General features: G+C 35.0%; 1 protein-coding gene across 1 annotated transcript in view; it reads left to right on the top strand.

Moving 5' to 3' along the window:
* The window catches only part of LOC150109332 (cellular tumor antigen p53-like), a 202845-nt gene that overhangs the window by 136379 nt on the left and 47318 nt on the right, over window positions 1-19148 (top strand). Inside the window, exons 6-7 of the mRNA XM_090412619.1 lie at window positions 1181-1259; window positions 9924-10113. Of these exons, the coding sequence (XP_090268745.1) occupies window positions 1181-1259; window positions 9924-10113 (269 nt within the window). The remainder of the gene's footprint in view (window positions 1-1180; window positions 1260-9923; window positions 10114-19148) is intronic.

Here is a 19148-nt window from a genome sequence, read left to right on the forward strand (position 1 = left end):
TTGAAATTATGTTTAGAACTGCCTCTGATTTGGTTTGGATCTCTGAAGCATCCTCTAATCTACTTCGTTTTTTGTTGTTGTTGTTGCAATTTCATTTTGAGAGTCAGTTTTATGGAGACAGGTCTAAAGAGTGCACAGAAGGTAGGACCACAGTAATATAGTTTTGTGTTAAAAAATATTTCTACAAACATTCAATGTATTATGGCACTGTGGCAAAGTAAAACAGCCTTCCTTTCAATATCTAAGAACACCTAAGTAATATAATTAATTAACAGTTTGCTGCCTGCAGGAATGAAATACTTCATGCATGGCTTCTGTACATTTGATCAAACTATTCATAAATACTCTAACTGGTATTCCTCCATTCTTGAACTAAGAAAACCACTCATCTGAGATCTCATTTCTAAGTGCTGTTTACAACATTTTGAAGGTCTTGGAAGTAGTATTACTCAGTTTAAAATATACTTGATGCAGACTGACTCTGATGTTTCACATTATTTATTTCAAAAATGAGACACAAACAATAATGTAGTTGAATCATCTTTACACGAAACTTATATAATGGCAATAATTCAAGATCCCTTATTGGTATTTTCATGAGGATCGCTGTACAACTGGCCAACATCATTTCTCCACTATCCTCTCAGCTTGTAAAACAGATTGGTTGGTCACCATCTAGACACATCTTAGCTTCAAACCTACCAAACCAACTTCTCATTCTCCTCTTTCATTTTATATACCTCTGTTCCTTGGAACAACCTTCACATTGTTTTCCCAAAGGACTGCAATCTCCAGCTGTTTTAAGAAGCACAAATAGATTCATTCTTTCTCTTTACTCACTTAATTACACATGGCACCAGTGTCAGGTGGGTTTTGTAACCTGTGCAATCGACATGTATTTAAACTGGTTTTCTGTAATTAAACCTTCATCAAATTAATGAAAATTGAAATTCTCTCTTCATCATTTCTACATTAATAGAACTAATTTTGGGATAATTTGCATACAAGGAATTTAAACAATTTAACATAACTATTGCTATAATTATGTTAAATATATAATTATAATAATAATTATTATATATTATAATATCAATTACAAAATTCAGCAATACTTATTCATCTCAAGCAGTTCTTCTGTGGGTTATAAATTTAATAAAATTGGATTTGCATTGTTTTCTAGCACCAACTGGAAAGGTGATTATGGATTTGACATTTTCTTTGGACCTCAGGAGAAACCAACAAAAGCCACCTGTTGGACTGTAAGTTTTTAATATGCACACAGAACATGCATGTTTCCTTATTTTCTTGTGCCAATTTTTTTTCTGTGACTTTTTTAAATTATTCTGAAGCAGGGCAGGAATTAAAAGATAAAGAAATCATTGACTGACCCAGTTATATTTATAAGAGTAGATTGAATTATTGTTAGTAAGAGTAGGATTATTACAGTTTTTATTTATTTTTTATTTTAGTACAGCAGTGTAGAGGTTCAAATCTGCTTATTTTTACAAAGTAAAAATAAGCAGGTTTCAATAGAAACCTCATCAGTGTGATGGTGAAGCCTCACATTATTATTATTATTATGCAAAATGAAATTTTGCTTTTCTGCCTTCATTTATAAGTTTTATTTTGCAGAACAAGAACACTAGAAACTGAAAATAAGTACATTTTTTACTCAGTCTGGCTTAACCACTGATGTAACATCCCATTGTTTATTTATGTGCACGGTACAGAACTTTTGAATAACCTTTGTAGTTCTACTTTTAATTTCATTTTTCAGTAAGGGACAGTATTTTTTTTTTTTTTTTTTCCCTAATCCTGGCCATCTTGTGTGTATATAAATGTGTGTGTGTGTGTAAAATCATCAAATTCCTGACATACCCTCAGGAAGTGCACATGATATTATGATAGTATATACTATATAAAAAAGTACACCATTACTAACTTCTGATCAACAATGTTCCTCCAAATTAATTTGTTATCTGTCAAGACTCCAACATTATCAGATCTTGAAAGTTTTTTTCACTTGGTTATACTATAAATTAAAGATGCCAAGAAATTATATTATTGATTTCATCCTTTATCCAAGTAATCAAATAAAGTTTTCAAGTGAAGTCACTTCACGACTAAGCTACTTGTGTATAGAGGCTAATGACTTCACATCACTTGCCTTAATATCCTATAATTCAATGCACATATCCTTACGAACATGTATAATGCTATGTATTATGGGAAGGGCCACTATCAGACAATTTTTGACCTTTATTGAGGTCTCATCAGTGAGAGTCAGGCCCAGAAGTGATACCAATGTTGAAGTACCGAAAAAAATAATGCTAAAATAAAAGATAAAATAATGGAAATGGAAAATAAAGTATATGGAAATATGACTTCTGCATTACTTCACTTTGGTATCACTTCTGGGTCTATCTCCCATTGATGAGACTTCAGTAAAGGTCAAAACTGGTCTGGGTAGTGACCCTTCCCATAATGCATAGCATTATACATGTTCGTAACGATATATGCCTTGCATTATGGAATACTAAGGCAAATGATGTGAAGTCATTAGCCTCTATATACAAGTAGCATAGTCATGAAGTGACTTTGCACACAAACTTTGTTTGCTTACACTTGGATAAAGGATGAAACAAGGAATATAATTTCTTGGCATCTTTAATTTATTATTAAGATGAAAAGCCAAACGGCTATATTTTCTGGCGAAGTTAATTAAATTAAGGGGATAAAAATCCCTTATTATTTTACAGCCAGTATGCAAAACTAATATCGAAAACTACGAGTTTCATGCCGAAGAACTATCGGCGAATCCAAGCGTAAGTGACCACTTAGTAGTACAAAACCAAGGCAACTCGAAGCAAAGGTGGAGCAAGCTCTCTCACTATCCTTGATATTTTTTCATAATGTGAAAACACACAGCTCCTAAGAGATGTAATACTGCTTTACGTTATGAGGAGAGGTCACTACCCAGACCGGTTTCAACCTTTTTTGAGGTCTCATCAGTGAGTAGCTAGACCTGGATGATATCAAAGTTTAAGTGAACTAAAAGAACTTACATACCTTCATCTCCTAGGAGCTGTGTTTTCACATTATGAGAAAATATCAAGGATAGTGAGGGAGCTTGCTCCACCTTTGCTTCGAGTTGCCTTGGTGTTGTACTACCAAGTAGTCACTTATGCTTGGATTTGCCGATAGTTCTTCGGCATGAAACTTGTAGATCGTAGTTTTTGATCTTAGAGTTTTGCATACTGGCTGTAAAATAATAAGGGATTTTTATCTCCTTAATTTAATCTTTAATTTATATTATCAGATCTTATATTTCTGTCTCTGTTAATTCACTTTTTACTGTATCAATCTGCCTACATCTTTGGTCTTCGTCTCTGTCTCTTTTGGTGCCACCCTGGCACAGAACACTTGTTTTGCTAATCTTTCCTCTCCAATTCTGTTTAAATGACCATACTATCTGAGATTAGCTCTGCCAACAATATCAAGTTCTTTTCTAATATCCTCATTTTTAATACAATACTGCCATCCATTCACTCCACTAATCTTTTTCAGATCCATAAGTTAAAATTGCTTTAGACACTGTCTTGTATATAGCTAATTCATTGTTTGACTTCCTACCATACCAGCTTTACTAATTCTATTTATTTCCTTATTTTGTTTACCATCACTAAAAATTGTTCCTAAATAACTGAAATGTTTTACTAATTCTGTAGATTCACCATTCAGAATACATTTGATGTTTCCTATGTTTTCATTGTCTTTGTATTACTGATTTTCATACCAATTATACATAAATATATATAAATATGAGCTGATTGAAGAATAAAAGTTGAAGAATTTGGAGATGCTTAGAATATTGTAGAACTCAATGTGAACATAGCCATGAGATAAAATGACATATTGACCTGTGTATTATAAAAATGTTAAAGGGAATTATCAGCTCCTCTGACTCAACTGTTCAATTTTAGCTTCAGTACTGGGAAGGTGCCAGTATAGTAGAAAGACAGGAGTGTAGTCCAGCTGCATAAAGGTGGTCCCGTGACAGAAGTAGGAGAAGGCCGATCATCATCAATAAGGGACAACATGGTTTTGTGAAGGATATGTTTCGCCTTAGTAATTTGCTTACATTTTATAATAAAGTGACTGGAGTTGAATAAGTGAATCGGCTACTTAGTAATACTGCTGGATGTTGCAAAGGCATTTTACAAGATTCCACAAATTGTAGCAAATGGGGATGGGTATGATTCTGGTAATTTGCATTAGAGGGTGGCTGATGGACAGATATCAAATAATGGTTTATGGAGGAGTTGAATCTTCTCCATAAACCATTGAGCCCTTGTAATACACCACTAGAGTTCTTCCAGAAGAAGGCAAGTAACTAGTGTTGTATCACTGGGTTGACTACTTGGCCATCTGCTATTTCATTTGTACATCAATGATATAGGAAATGATTTGATGAGAAATGTTTAGTTGTTTGCTGATGGTGCAAAACTGGGAAGAATGATAGAGATCCTGCAGGATGACTAGCAGTATGGGCAAAGATAAATTACAGCCAGTTTAATGTGGCCACACTTAAGGCAACACTTTGGGAAGAAGAGAGCACAAGCAAGCTATGTACTAAATTGAGAGAACTGAGCTGCAGAATAATGATGATGATGTCAGGGATTTTGAGGTGATTATGAATGAAGTTTAGAGGGCATATTGTAAAAGTAGCCAAAACATCTGAAGAACACACTAACAAGCAGGAATAGAAAAGTTTCCCATTTCTGAGGCTTCAATAAGGGAACAACTGTGCATATCTGGTCACCTGAATTCCATGTGGATGAAGACGTGGTGGGGATCCAGAGGCGAGTGACAAAGATTGTGGCAATTATATGGAATGCTCCCTATGAGGATAAATTGAAGGTCTGTGGGCTTCAAAAACTTTTCATCATCATCATCATCATCAAATTCCTGCCATGTACCCTCAAGGGGTGTACAGGATATGACAGTACTACATGAAAAAATTACATCATTACTAACTTCCTATCTACAATTTTCCTCCAAATCAGTCTGTTACTTGTCAAGACTCCAACATTATCAGATCTTATATTTCTATCGTCTAAGGCATTTTGTACCGTATCAATCCACCTATATCTTGGTCTTCCTCTGGGTCGTTTTCCTGCCAACCTGGCAGAGAACACTTGTTTTGCTAATCTTTCCTCTCCCATTCTATTTAAGTGACCATACCATCTGAGATTAGCTCTGATAACGCATTCCTGGATGCTGACAATGTCAAGTTCTTTCCTAATATCCTCATTTTTAATATGATATTGCCATTGATGCCATCTGTTCACGCCTCTAATCTTTCTCAGGACTCTCATATCTGCGGTCTCTAGTCTTTGGTCAAGTGTTTTACTTCTAACCCAGCTCTCAGATCCATAAGTTAAAATTGGTTTGAACACAGTCTTGTATACAGCTAATTTAGTGTTCCGACTAATTTCTTTCTTATTCCATATGAATTTATTCAATTGACTTCCCACGATACCAGCTTTGCTAATTCTGTTGTCTATTTCTATATTTAGTTTACCATCTTCAGTAAAAATTGTGCCTAAGTAGTTGAAATGTTTTACTTGTTCCACAGGTTCTCCATTCACAACACAGTTGACATTTTCAATGATTCTGCCTATTTTCATTGTCTTTGTCTTTTTATTGCTGACCTTCATACCATATCTATTACAACAGCTATTCAATTTAGTCAGAGAATCTTGCAGACTTGTAGCGGATTTATTTAGAAGTATAACATCATCCGCATAAAGCAAAGAGCTGACATTAACATCTCCAATTTTGATATCAGGTTTAATACCACATTCCTTCATAATGTGATCCATATAGATAATGAATAACAGAGGGGATAATGTACATCCTTGTCTCACACCAGATTTAACATTAAACCATCTTCCAGTACTTCCTTCAATTCTAACTGCTGACTTACAACTCAAATAAAGACTAAGTATTGTTTGATATAAAGCCCCATTGACACCATATAACTGCAGCGTATTGAATAGTTTCTCTTGGCACGTTGTCATATGCCTTTTCCAAATCGACAAAACTTAAATACAGATCTTTGTTTTATTCCCATGCTTTCTCGACTACTTGTCGTAAAGTGAAGATCTGATCCTGACAGCCTCTATTTGGCCTGAATCCAGCTTGTTCTTCACCAAGCTTTTCTTCCACAATTCTTCTCAACCGTTTCTCAAGTATACATGCATAGACCTTGCTGGGAACACTCAGTAGGGAAATACCTCTGTAATTCTCACATGCAGTTTTATTTCCCTTTTTATATATGGGTACTATGAGAGCTCTACTCCAATCATCGGGAATTTGTCCCTCTGTCCAGGCTTTCTGAACTGTGCAGTGCAGCCACTGTAAGACTCTTATACCACCATACTTCAGCATTTCTGGTCGAATATCATCCACTCCTGCTGCCTTTCCACATTTCAAGCCTTTGATGGCTTTTTCTACTTCAAGTATGGATATGTATTCCTGACTGCATGCCTGGTCAGTGTTTTTTATCACTGTGCTGTCATCACTGCTTGTTTCATTTAGCAGTTTTTCAAAGTAATTACTCCATACTTCAAGGATATCTTTTTCTCCTGTTTTCATTTCACCTTTATCATCTCTAATTCCTTTTACAGCACTCTTTCCTCCATTTCTAAGCTTCTTCAACAACCTCCAGAATATTTTGCCACCTTCTTGATATTTATTTTCTATATTCTTGCCAAAGTCCTCCCATGACTTTTGTTTAGCTAGTTTTACACACTGTTTAGCTTTCTTACATTTGTCTCTGTATTCTGTAAGAGTAAAAGCTGACTTATTTGCCAGGAACTTTTGATATGCTTTCTTCTTTTCCTTCACTGCCTCTTTAACTTCCTGTGTCCACCAGGGAGTTCTGATTTTTTTATCTTTGCACACAACCTCACCACATGCCTCTCTGGCAGAATCAATCAATGTTTCCTTCAGAGTTTGCCACTGAATCTCCAAGGTTTGATTCTTGTTCTCAAACGCTTTCATTTTCTTTTCAATAATATTTCTGTATTTTAGTCTACAGTTTACATCTGAGAGCTGCTCAACTTTTATTCGCTTTAAAACTTTCTTACATGTTATTCTTTTCAATATTCAATTTTATCCTGCTCAAGACTAAATAGTGATCACTTCCAATTTCAAATCCTCTGTGTACACTGGTGTCCTGCACCAGGGAGAAAACATCACTATCAACAATAACATAGTCAATGAGACTTTCTTATTCCTAGCCTCTTCTCTCCATGTGAATTTGTGCACATTTTTATGTTGGAACATGGTGTTAGTAATAACCAGTCCATGTCCTGAGCAGAAATCCAACAGATATTTGCCATTATTATTAGCTTTGCTCTTTTCTCCAAATTTTCCCAAAATATTTTTGTATGTCTCACAATCATTTCCTACTCTACTATTTAGATCCCCAACAAGGACCAACTTTTCCTTTTTCATTGTGTCAGTTGCTTTTTCTAAAGCCTCAAAAAATTCCTCCACTTCTACCTTAGTAGAACCTTCTGTGGGACCATAGGCACAAATAAGTCTCATTGTCCAGTTCCCCATTCTCATATTTGCCCACATTACTCTACTTGATACTGACTGCCATTCAAGAAGATTAGCCTCGTATTTTGTGTTGAATACTATGGCTACTCCTTCTTTTTCTTGATTGTCATTGCCTGAATATAACATTTTGTATTTATTGCTCAGAAAGATCTCACCAGTTTTGGTCTTTTTTGTTTCAGTCACCCCTATTATGTCGATCTGGTACTTATCTAATTCCTCAGCTAGCTCCATTTCTTTGCCATTCAGGCTTCTTACGTTGATAGTACCGATCTTTAACTCTGGTGATGTTGTGTTGGGGTTTGTTTTCAGATTTGTTCCAGTAGCTGACTTTTCGCTGTTCGCCCTGGTTCCCTGGCGAAAACAACGGGGGCCTTGTTTAACCGGGCGACGCCCCAGCCGGCATGAAATTTTGTCATGTTGTACCATCATTTTTTATTTTGGTTTAACCAATAAGAATACAATTTGGTCGGCTAAATCCCAAATTGCCAGCCCATCCTCGTTCGTTCAGTATCAAAGTAGATACCCAACAGGGTGCACCACGAGAAGGTGAGGATTGGACATTAGGTCAGAAGCCCTGGTCGGTTCTCTGCATTCCTTTAAAGGCTATGTGGAGGTCTCCTCTTAGTTATACAGCTTTGACCCTTAAGCACCCCGATAGAAGCCTATAAGTTATTAAAGATTTTCCGGATAAATAATTTTCATTATCTAGTGTAAAATTACTTTCTTTATTGCAGATTTGAAATGAAAAAGTTTCTAGATTATGTAAACCTTAGATTGTGCTGTAGATTTCTTATCTATTTCTGGATGAGATTAACATTTTTAAAATATGTACAATCAATCAAGAATGAAATCGACAAAAAATTTTAAGAATTTGATTTTTTTTTAAACTTTATTCAAAATTTTTAAAAATAATTAAAATTAACAACTTTGTAGATAAACTGTAGACTCAAATATACACATACTACTGGTGCAAAACTGATTATTGAACGTAAGAACAAGAGATAATTTATAGAGTCAAATCTATGGAGGCATGTGATTGTTCAAGGAAAAGAAAAATCCAAAACTTAGAGAATCCATGAAGTTAGAGGCACTTCTGGAAAAAGAAATCTTTTCAAATTTGCAAGTAAATCAGCATTGTGTGTTTAAAGAAGACAGTGAAACCCCCATTGTTTTTGAAGGGGAAGGAAAATGACAATGAGGGAAAGCATTAAAAATAGGGGGGGTTGAAATATTACATTGTTCTCTTTGACATATAGATGTGTGTGTGTCTAATGGACAGTTAATTTTGTCAAAACTGTTTCTGGCCAAAGAGAACCATTCCATATTCAGAATGTTTTTCTCATAAAAGAAAGATTTCACTTTTACCATTGCAGTATGCAATTTGGCAAAACTTGGTAGTACTTTGAGCTTGAATTTGTCATCTTCCTTTACAAGGCGTAATACTGTACATGGTATTTACAGAAACAAGAGCAAAACACACACACACACACATATATATGAACAGTTCCATTTAAATGCAAACTTTTGATTAACAAAAGTTGTTGTTTGCCAATTTTGACTTGCATAGCAGAGACATGGAAATTAAGAAAAAAAGACTTGAATAGAATATTTTTTTCATTCATTTCCAAGACAATGGAAATGAAAGTTTTAAGGACAATTTTGGCAAAAACAAGTCAATGGCATACATAAACAGAATAAGAAATGCAGACATTAGTAATAATTTAGCTCTAAAAAAGTGTTGAAGAAATGCTTATGAACTCTTGCTTGAAGTGGTTTGGATATCTAATGAAAATGAACTTGGAAAGAATACCAAGAAAAATGAATGAATGAAATTTGAGAGGAAGAGATCAAGAGGAAGACCACAGATAAGAGATCTAGAGAAGAGAAACCTTAACTGTAACAGTTTAGGCTTTTCTTCACCTGTTGAACAAATTGTTTACACATCATGGAAAGCATGATTTGTCCCATGTTTGTTATAAAGTTCCAATAGAGGTTCATGTTCTCCACTGACTTTGAATTCTATATATATATATATATATATATATATATATATTGCATATTATCAAGTTTTTCCATTGTATTATTTCATAGAATGTACCACACAAACTTGTAGAGGAATTCAAATTGGGTTCTGCCGTAACTACATGCGAAGATATTTTATAATTTCAACTTAATTAGATATTCATTTAATAACTAAGCAGAAAGATGTGTGTACATCTTCTTCCTTAGTCCTACTTTAAATATTTTTTTGCATGCATAATATTTTGTGTAATTTTTTTGTTTTATAACAGTATTCTCAAATGAAGGACAAATTGTATGTGATAAAAGGTGTCTCCTGTCCTATCAATTTTTCTGTTACAAAATCACCTCCACCAGGTTGTATAATAAGGGCAATGGCAATGTTTTGTAATGCTGAGCATGCACATCGTATTGTTACAAGATGCTTAAATCATGCTGATCCAAATGAACCTTCTAATTCAGGTAAGCAGCTAGTAACCTGCTTGTTTTCTTTGCTTACTTTCTACTTTTGATATAATCGAAGATTACAATTTTGAGCTATTCAAATTATAAGTACTTGATGTGCAGAGGATAAGTGATGGCTGGGAAATGATACTTTGATGCATTGGGGGGGGAGGGGAGAAGCTACCTGTGGGATATGCTTAAATTAAATAATTACTTTTCAGTATCTGAATTTATTTATTATTTTATTTATTTTTTTTTTTTTTTGAACTAAAGAAAATTAAAAATAGAACAACAAAAAATTTCTCTGTTTATGTTGTTTTCTTATAATTTTCCCTTAATTACTTTGATGGATCTGACTTTGTTTGAACATGACCATCATTTGCAATAAATTAGCATGCTTGAAGCACTAGTTCTTTCTTTGTGATAACTCATTTGTCTGAATATACATGTTCAGTTCATTTATTTTTGCACAGCGCAAAAATAACCATTAAAGATACTGGGATACTACTACTCTAATTTCTGCAATGTTTTTTGGGCAGCAGGTTTAAAGGGATTAGATAAGAATTTTAATGATTGTTTTATTGCAGTTTAAATAGAAAGCAGGGTGCATATCTTACATGCATGCCTGATGCAAATTGCAATCAAAAGCAGCCCACTAGAATAGTCCAAACAGTGTATTAGATGATTTTTTCTTTCGAACGATAAACCATCAGAATTGAGAACATTTTCAGTAGCTAGATTCGTTGATGTCACCTGTGGAAATGATTTAGGTGAATCTCAGATGTAGGAGTAAAAGATTCTTAGCCTTTTCAGTTAATACTGAATTAGCACAAAATAACAAAATCATTGATATTTTGGGCTAGCTATCTCTAATTGGCAGTGGAGATTAACTTTCCTTTAAATTAAAGATACCAAGAAATTATATACTTGGTTTAATTCTTTACCCAAGTGTAAGCAAACAAGTTTGCGTCTGAACTATTTTCAGGACTGGAGCAAACTCGTATAAAGAAGCTAATGGCTTCACATCACTTGCCTTAGTATCCCATAATGCAAAGCACATCTCCTTACAGACATGTATAATGCTATGCATTATGGGAAGGGGTCACTACCCAGACCGGTTTTGATCTTTATTACCTCTGGGTCTAGCTCCCACTGATGAGACCTTAATACAGGTCAAAACTGGCCTGTGTAGTAGTGACCCCTTCCCATAATGCATAGCATTATACATTGTCCACAAGGAAATGTGCTTTGCATTATGGGATACTAACGAGTTGCCCCAGTCCAAAAAATAGTTCAGGTGCAAACTTGTTTGCTTACACTTGGGTAAATGATTAACCCTCCAACTTGCCAGGATGTATATATACGTCCAGCTAAATCTGGATACGATTCAATACACTTGTGAATGAACATGGATAAGAAGTGTAATTTGGCTGTTCTGTCCTTTAGAACAGTGCTTCCCAAACTGTGGGCCGTTAGTTTTGTTGAGGGGGGGCTGTGAAATAATGGAAACAAATTTAAAATGTTTTAAGACTAAGGGGTAGTCTTAAAATTGTGCTATGTAAGATGTGCTAAAAATGTAATATTTGCATTTGATTTTTGCTGTGTATGTTTTGTATTGAATATAAATACAATAAATATTATAATAATATGTCTATATTACGATTTTTTTTTTTTTTTTTTCCCGATCAGGGCCATAAAATATTTTAATTTTTCCAAGGGGTCCTTTACATTCATAAATTTGGGAAGCACTGCTTTTAGAAGGTGTGATAATCCTTCATTCTGTAGAGAACACTTAAACAGATTATCTTGCGAAGCTGAGTCTCAGTTCTCTATAACAAGGAATGCATTTTCTTGTTTTATGCTGGGCAACTGGACTCTTAGTTATGTTAGAGAGACTAAAAATATAGAAATTATTTTTATTGTACAGTTTATAATTCCAGGACAAAATATAAATCCTTGCATATTTTCCTCACTTACTTTGGAGAACCAGTGTTTAATGTTTTTGTGCTAATTTTGTCTAATTGCTTACTTGACAGAACATTTTCTTTGTTTTTGAAAAAATAAATTCACGATAATTATATGAAATATTATTTAAAAAAAAAAAAACTGGCTGCCGACATTCTTGATTATGTTATCTTTGTTCAAAATCATATTTCAAAGAATAATTCACAGATTTCAAATATGGCTATTATAAGATTTTTGTAAATAAGAATACAGTTTGCCAAAACTTTGTCGATTAAATTTTCATAGCAGTATGTGCCACAGATTAGAAATTTTCATCGAAGTAGCACGAATATTTTTTTTTATTACAAAACAGCAAAGTTTGAAAATAAATATTTGTGCTACAATAAAGTTCGACAGATTGAACAATATTATTGCATTATTTCTTTTCTCCTATTTGAGAAAAACAGTAAAATGTCACTTGTATAATTGTAGCAGATTTTCTATTGGCAAAAATGGTAAGAAAATAATCATTTGCATTTTCATTTCAAAACACAAAGAAAGAACATTATAAATTCACCCAATAAAAAAGAAAATACTACATATTTTTCTTCTGTTATTATCTGGTTTTTTCTTCTAGTAGAAAGAAGAAATTACTGTACATATTTCTATTGTCAATACAAGAGTGCAAAAATCTGTAAATTGATTTCATTATAGCTGATAGAGAATTGATGCCAGAAAAAAATATTTATGTAAGAGCTCTAACATCAGCAGATATAACGACATTTTCTTCTAGTTTAGATACATGACATTATTGAAGTAGTTTAACTTTTGCTACTATTTTACATTAAACTGCATGAACATGTTCCCGAAGTGATTTACGTTTGTAACAATTGCCTGCAGATTGAATAGGTCTAAACCCCCCCCCCCCCCCAACTAAAAAAATAAATGATTATGTAACAGATATGCGCCTTTTCTTTCAAAAAATTCAAATCCTTTTTTCAAGATAATTGTATCAAATAATTTAGAATTTTTCGATAATAAAAATGAAACTAATCACTATAAATAAAGAAATTACTTTTGGCATGAATATTGCATCAGCCTGTAAAAGAAATGTCAGTTTTTCTGAACAACTGAAAACAAAACAAGACATTCTTGCTTGAGACAATTTAATGCGACTTCTGGGAAACTTTCTCTCTTGTGTTTCTCAAAAGCAGTAATAGTAATCTAAGACTTTTAGCTTTTCCTACAGCTAAGAGGATTATTGTCCAGCATTTCTAAGACATATTTTAGAAATAGCAACCAGCAGCAGTAGCAGTAGTAATATTTAGAATTTAAAAAAAAAAAGAAAAGAAAGAAAGAAGTAAAAATAACGCCACTGAACTTTCTTTTGTGTAATATGCATAAACAATTTTACATATTGAAAATATAGCATAGTATTTCTAAATCTTAGAATAATTTCAGCAGACCGCTGAACAGCTGATTTCAGATGCAAAGAAAGAGTACAGAATTAGAAGCTTTGAATATGCAACAATATTATTGCTTTATTTCTTTTGTCAAAACGGTAAACTGAAATAAGAGATTTTGAATACTGTCTGAAAGCTTTCAAACCAGTAGAAATGTAAAGTAGTTATATAACTGAGTTCCAGGAAGGGGGGGGGGGGGTTGCAGTAAAAAAATCTTAAAAATGAGCATGAATTTTGAATAAAAAAGCAAAATGTCATATTTATTTCACTAAATGTTATTTGACAAAATATGTTAAATGCAAACAAACATTTGAAAATTCTCAAAAAAAAAATATTGTCAGTAAAGTGCAGGAAATTTACTATTACTAAAATATATTCATTGCAAAGGCTGTTCTGTGGCCATTTCAGGATTGATTATTTATTTTGGTAGATGTGAAACTTGTTTTCATTTTTGGAAAGATACACAATAAATAAATTGTGCAGCCAAAAAAAAAAAAAAAATCAATATCCTAATACAGTAAAGGAAATTCCAAGTAACACAGTACGTGCAAAGTGAAGTGACACAAAAGTTGTTCCACCACAGCTAATCCGTTAAGGGATTAACGGCTGCAGAGGGTAAATACTTGATAAAAGGTAGAACGACGATGAAGTTTTGATCCATGAAAAATGCTGGGGATGGTCTGGCTGTTTCATCCACCTTGGCTGGTAGGAGGGTTAAACCAAGTATATAATTTCTTGGTATTTTTAATTTATAGTATAATCAAGTGGAAAAAGTTCCAACATTAACTTTCCTTCAGTCTCCGAAAAGTTGCGCACTAAAATAGCTTAACCTACTCCCTTTAGGTAATAAAAGGCATTACTAGATTTCCTCCCCGCCCCTCCCACCTTTCCAGTTTTAATTGTCTGTGCTGATTACAGCATAATTTGTTAATGAAACATTAGAATATGACTTGGGGCAGTTGATGCACCCTTTTTTAAAGATATTTTGTAAAAGTGGCAAAACCTAAATATTACTTGCACAGTAGTACAGAAAAGATGAAGACAGTAAAGAAACACATGACTAATATTAAGTGACCATATCACTTAATATTAGGCAGTGAGAAAAGGACACCTTGGTGGAACCAAGAAGTTCAAAAAACTGTCCGGGCAAAAAAGGAGTCCTACCTAACATGGCTTAGAGTCAGGTCACCTGAGATGTGTTTGCGGTATGCTGAGGCAGTAAAGACAGCAAAGCAGAAGGCTTGGGGGAATCCTTTGGAGAAAGATTAGATCCTATGCAAATGCAAACAAAGTATTCTGGCAGACCATCCGCCGCCTTCGAGGGAGGAAATCATGCAAAGCAAGGGCAATTAAGACCTCTGATGGTGCACTTTTAACAACCGAGAAGGATATCCTACACAGATGGAGGGAATACTTTGAGAGCCTTCTTAACCCGGGTGGCCCAGCAGTTGTGGACTTCCAAGAGGTGCAGATCGGGGCAATGACTATTCTCACAGCAGAAGAAGTCCATTTAGCAAGAAAATCACTGATGAAATTCGGCCCGAAGTGCTAAAAGTCTTAAATCGAGACGGTGTTCTCAGGCTGCTTGGATATCTGGGCAAGCACCAAAGCAATGGCAGACAGGCATAATAATACCAGTCTTCAAGAAGGGAGATCAGAAGGATTATAGTAACTATTGTGGAATCTCTCTGCTCAGCCTGCCTGGAAAGTGTATGCTAGGTGCTTGGAAAGACAGTGCAGGAGCATAGTTGAGTCAAAGTTCCAGGAAGAACAATGTAGCTTTCGTCCTGGTAGAAGCACAACTGACCAAATCTTCACTTTAAGACAAGTCTTTGAGAAATCTTGGGAATATGCCAAGAATGTCTATACATGTTTTGTGGACTTGGAGAAGGCATATGACCGGGTTCCTTGGGATAAGCTTTGGCAAGTAGTACAGGAGTATGGAGTGGATGGCGAACTATTAGCTGCCATCAAGTCCCTGTATGAATGCCCAGAGTTTTGTGTCAGGGTAAACAGCACAAAGTCTGAACCTTTCACAGTCTCCGTTGGCCTCCGCCGAGGGTGTGTTCTGTCCCCCCTCCTTTTCATAATATTTATGGACTGGATTGATAGGCACAGCCGAGGGTGAGTGTGTCAGAATTGGAAGATGTAGCATTGGACGTCTGCTTTTTGCAGATGACCTAGTTCTGCTTAGCTCTTCCACAGGTGACCTCCAGTGGACCCTGGGTAGGTTTGTAGCTGTTTGTGCAGATGCCAGAATGAAGATCAGTGTGGCCAAAACTGAAACATTTGTGGTCTCAAGACAAATCCCAGTGCACTCTAAATGTAAATGCTTGTTGAGTGTTTTTTACCACTGTGCTATCACTGCTTGTTTCATTTAGCAATTTTTTGAAGTAATTACTCCATACTTCAAGGATATCTTTTCTCCTGTTTTCATGTCACCTTTCATCTCTAACTCCTTTTACAGCACTCTTTCCTCCATTTCTAAGCTTCTTCAACAACCTCCAGAATATCTTACCACCTTTTTGATATTTATTTTCTATGTTCTTGCCAAAGTCCTCCCATGACTTTTGTTTAGCTAGTTTTACGCAGTGTTTCGCTTTCTTACATTTGTCTCTGTATTCTCTAAGAGCAAAAGCTGACTTATTTGCCAGGAACTTTTGATATGATTTCTTCTTTTCCTTCACTGCCTCTTTAACTTCCTGTGTCCATCATGGAGTCCTGATTTTTCTATCCTTGCAGACAACCTGGCTACATGCCTCTCTGGCTGAATCAATCAGGGTTTTCTTCAAGGCTTGCCACTTAATCTCCAAGGTTTGGTTCCTGTTCTCAAACTCTTTCATTTTTTCTTCAATAATCTTTGTATATGTTAGTCTACAGTTCACATCTGAGAGCTGCTCAACTTTTAATCGCTTTAAAACTTTCTTACATCTTATTCTTTTCAATAAGAAATTCAATTTTATCCTGCTCAAGACTAAATATTGATCACTTCCAATTTCAAATCCTCTGTATACGCTCTGGTGTCCTGCACCAGGGAGAAAACATCACTATCAACAATAACATAGTCAATGAGACTTTTCTTATTCCTTGCTTCTTCTCTCCATGTGAATTTGTGAACATTTTTATGTTGGAACATGGTGTGTTAGTAATAACCAGTCCATGTTCTGAGCAGAAATCCAACAGGTATTTGCAATTATTATTAGCTTTGCTCTTTTCTCCAAATTTTCCCAAAATATTTTTGTATGTGTGACAATCATTTCCTACTCTGCTATTCAGATCCCCAACAAGGACCAACTTTTCCTTTTTCATTGTGTCAGTTGCTTTTTCTAAAGCATCAAAAAATTTCTCCACTTCTACCTTAGTAGAACCTTCTGTAGGACCATAGGTACAAATAAGTCTCATTGTCCAGTTCCCCATTCTCATATTTGCCCACATCACTCTACTTGAGACTGACTGCCATTCAAGAGGATCAGCCTCGTATTTTGTGTTGAATACTATGGCTACTCCTTCTTTTCCTTGATTGTCATTGCCTGAATATAACATTTTGTATTTATTACTCAAAAAGATCTCGCCAGTTTTTGTCTTTTTTGTTTCAGTCACCCCTATTATATCGATCTGGTACTTATCTAATTCCTCAGCTAGCTGCATTTCTTTGCCATTCAGGCTTGTTATGTTAATAGTACCAATCTTTAACTCTGGTGATGTTGAGTTGGGGTGTGTTTTCAGATTTGTTCCAGTAGCTTACTTTTCGCTGTTCGCCCTACTTCCCTGGCGAAAACAACAGGAGCCTTGTTTAACTGGGCGACACCCCAGCCGGCATGAAATTTTGTCATGTTGTATCGTCATTTTTTATTTTGGTTTAACCAATAAGAATACGATTTGGTCGGCTAAATCCCAAATTGCCAGCCCATCCTCGTTCGTTCAGTATCCAGGTAGATACCCAACAGGGTGCACCACGAGAAGGTGAGGATTGGACATTAGGTCAGAAGTCCTGGTCAGTTCCCTGCATTCCTTTAAAGGCTATGTGGAGGTCTCCTCTCAGTTATACAGCTTAGACCCTTAAGCACCCCATGAAGGTTTGAGGTTATTTTTAGTGTTAATGGTACAGACTGCACATCTTCAGTTTATTTTGAAGATTTAAGGTAAGTGACATTAATTTATGAATTTAAACTAATATAACATTTTGGAATTTGGACATTAATTCTGCATTCTCATTTCTAGTTCTTGTTTTATCTCCAATTGCTGCTTGCAATTATACGCTTTTTATTTTGTGATATTTGATTCCTGCCAGTCCTTTGTCATTCATCAGTGAATGATTTCTTTCCGTATTTCTGTTGTTATTTCATGCAGTTTCCTTGGTTGTGTTTCTCACCATATTCTTTATTTCATGGGGGGAGGTTATCAGCTTCACCCCCTTTTAATTCACTATAGTGAGAGTATTGTATTTGAGAATACAATACTGTATTACTTAAATATAAAGAGCCAATAGGCTTCACCTTGGTGATATAACATTATTTAAATTAAGGGGATATTAAATCCCACATTATTTCAAAGTCAAATAAGAAACTCAAAGATAGGAATCAAAGAGTTTCATGCCAAATATAACAAACTATAAAAGTTTCAGCGGACTGTAGCGTAAGCTAAAGCACATAGTTCAACACTAGGGCAACTCATTGCAAAGGTGGATAAAGTTCTGATCATAATCTTAGTATTACCCATAATGTAAAACACATCTCCTAGGAGATGTTTGATGTTATACATTATGGTGGAAGGTCACTACCCAGACCGGTTTCAATCTTTTTTTGAGGTCTCATCAGTGAGTAGGTAGACCAGATAATACCGAGGTTATAGCGAAGAGAACTTTATACTTTGCTATACGAGTTGTCAAAAAGGTGCACCCATAAATTACTTAAATATAAAGAGGCAATAGGCTTTTCACTTTTGTGATGTAACATTATTTAAATTAAGGGGATATTAAATCCCACATTATTTCAAAGCTGAATAAGAAAAAACGAGTTGCCCTAGTGTTGAACTATGTGCTTTAGTTTACGCTACAGTCTGCCAAAACTTTTATAGTTTTAGATATGTGAAGAGCCAAAGGCTTCAATTCGGCGACATATAACTTGTTTTAGTTAAGGGATATTATCTAATAATTTATTAGAGCACCTCACGGCAATACTCGTAGAAGGGGTACAAGTTCTGTTCGCTACAAACTTGATATTAACTAGGTCTGGCTACTCACTGATGAGACCTCAATAAAGGTCGAAACCGGTCTGGGTAGTGACCTTCTCTCATAATGTGAACAAAAATACAGTTCCTAGGAGCTAAGTTCACGTTATGGGCAAATATCAAGAATGGTGATCGGAGCTTGCTCCACTTCTACCACGAGTTGCCCCAGCTTGCACTACCCTTTGGGATCAGTGCTGCAGTATCCAGGTATTTGCTTACGCTTGGAATCGCCGAACTTTATATAGTTTCTACTATATTCGGCATGAAACTCTTTGAGTTTCTTATTCGGCTAAGAAACTATATGGGATGTAATATCCCTTAACTTAAACTTTTATAGTTTGCTGTATTCGGCATGAAACTCTTTGATTCCTATCTTTGAGTTTCTTATTCAGCTTTGAAATAATGTGGGATTTAATA

This window comes from Typopeltis vanoorti, chromosome 2 (assembly GCF_054136105.1).
Source record: "Typopeltis vanoorti isolate ZY-2024b chromosome 2, IOZ_Tvanoo_1.0, whole genome shotgun sequence".
NCBI classification, from domain to species: Eukaryota; Metazoa; Arthropoda; class Arachnida; order Uropygi; family Thelyphonidae; genus Typopeltis; species Typopeltis vanoorti.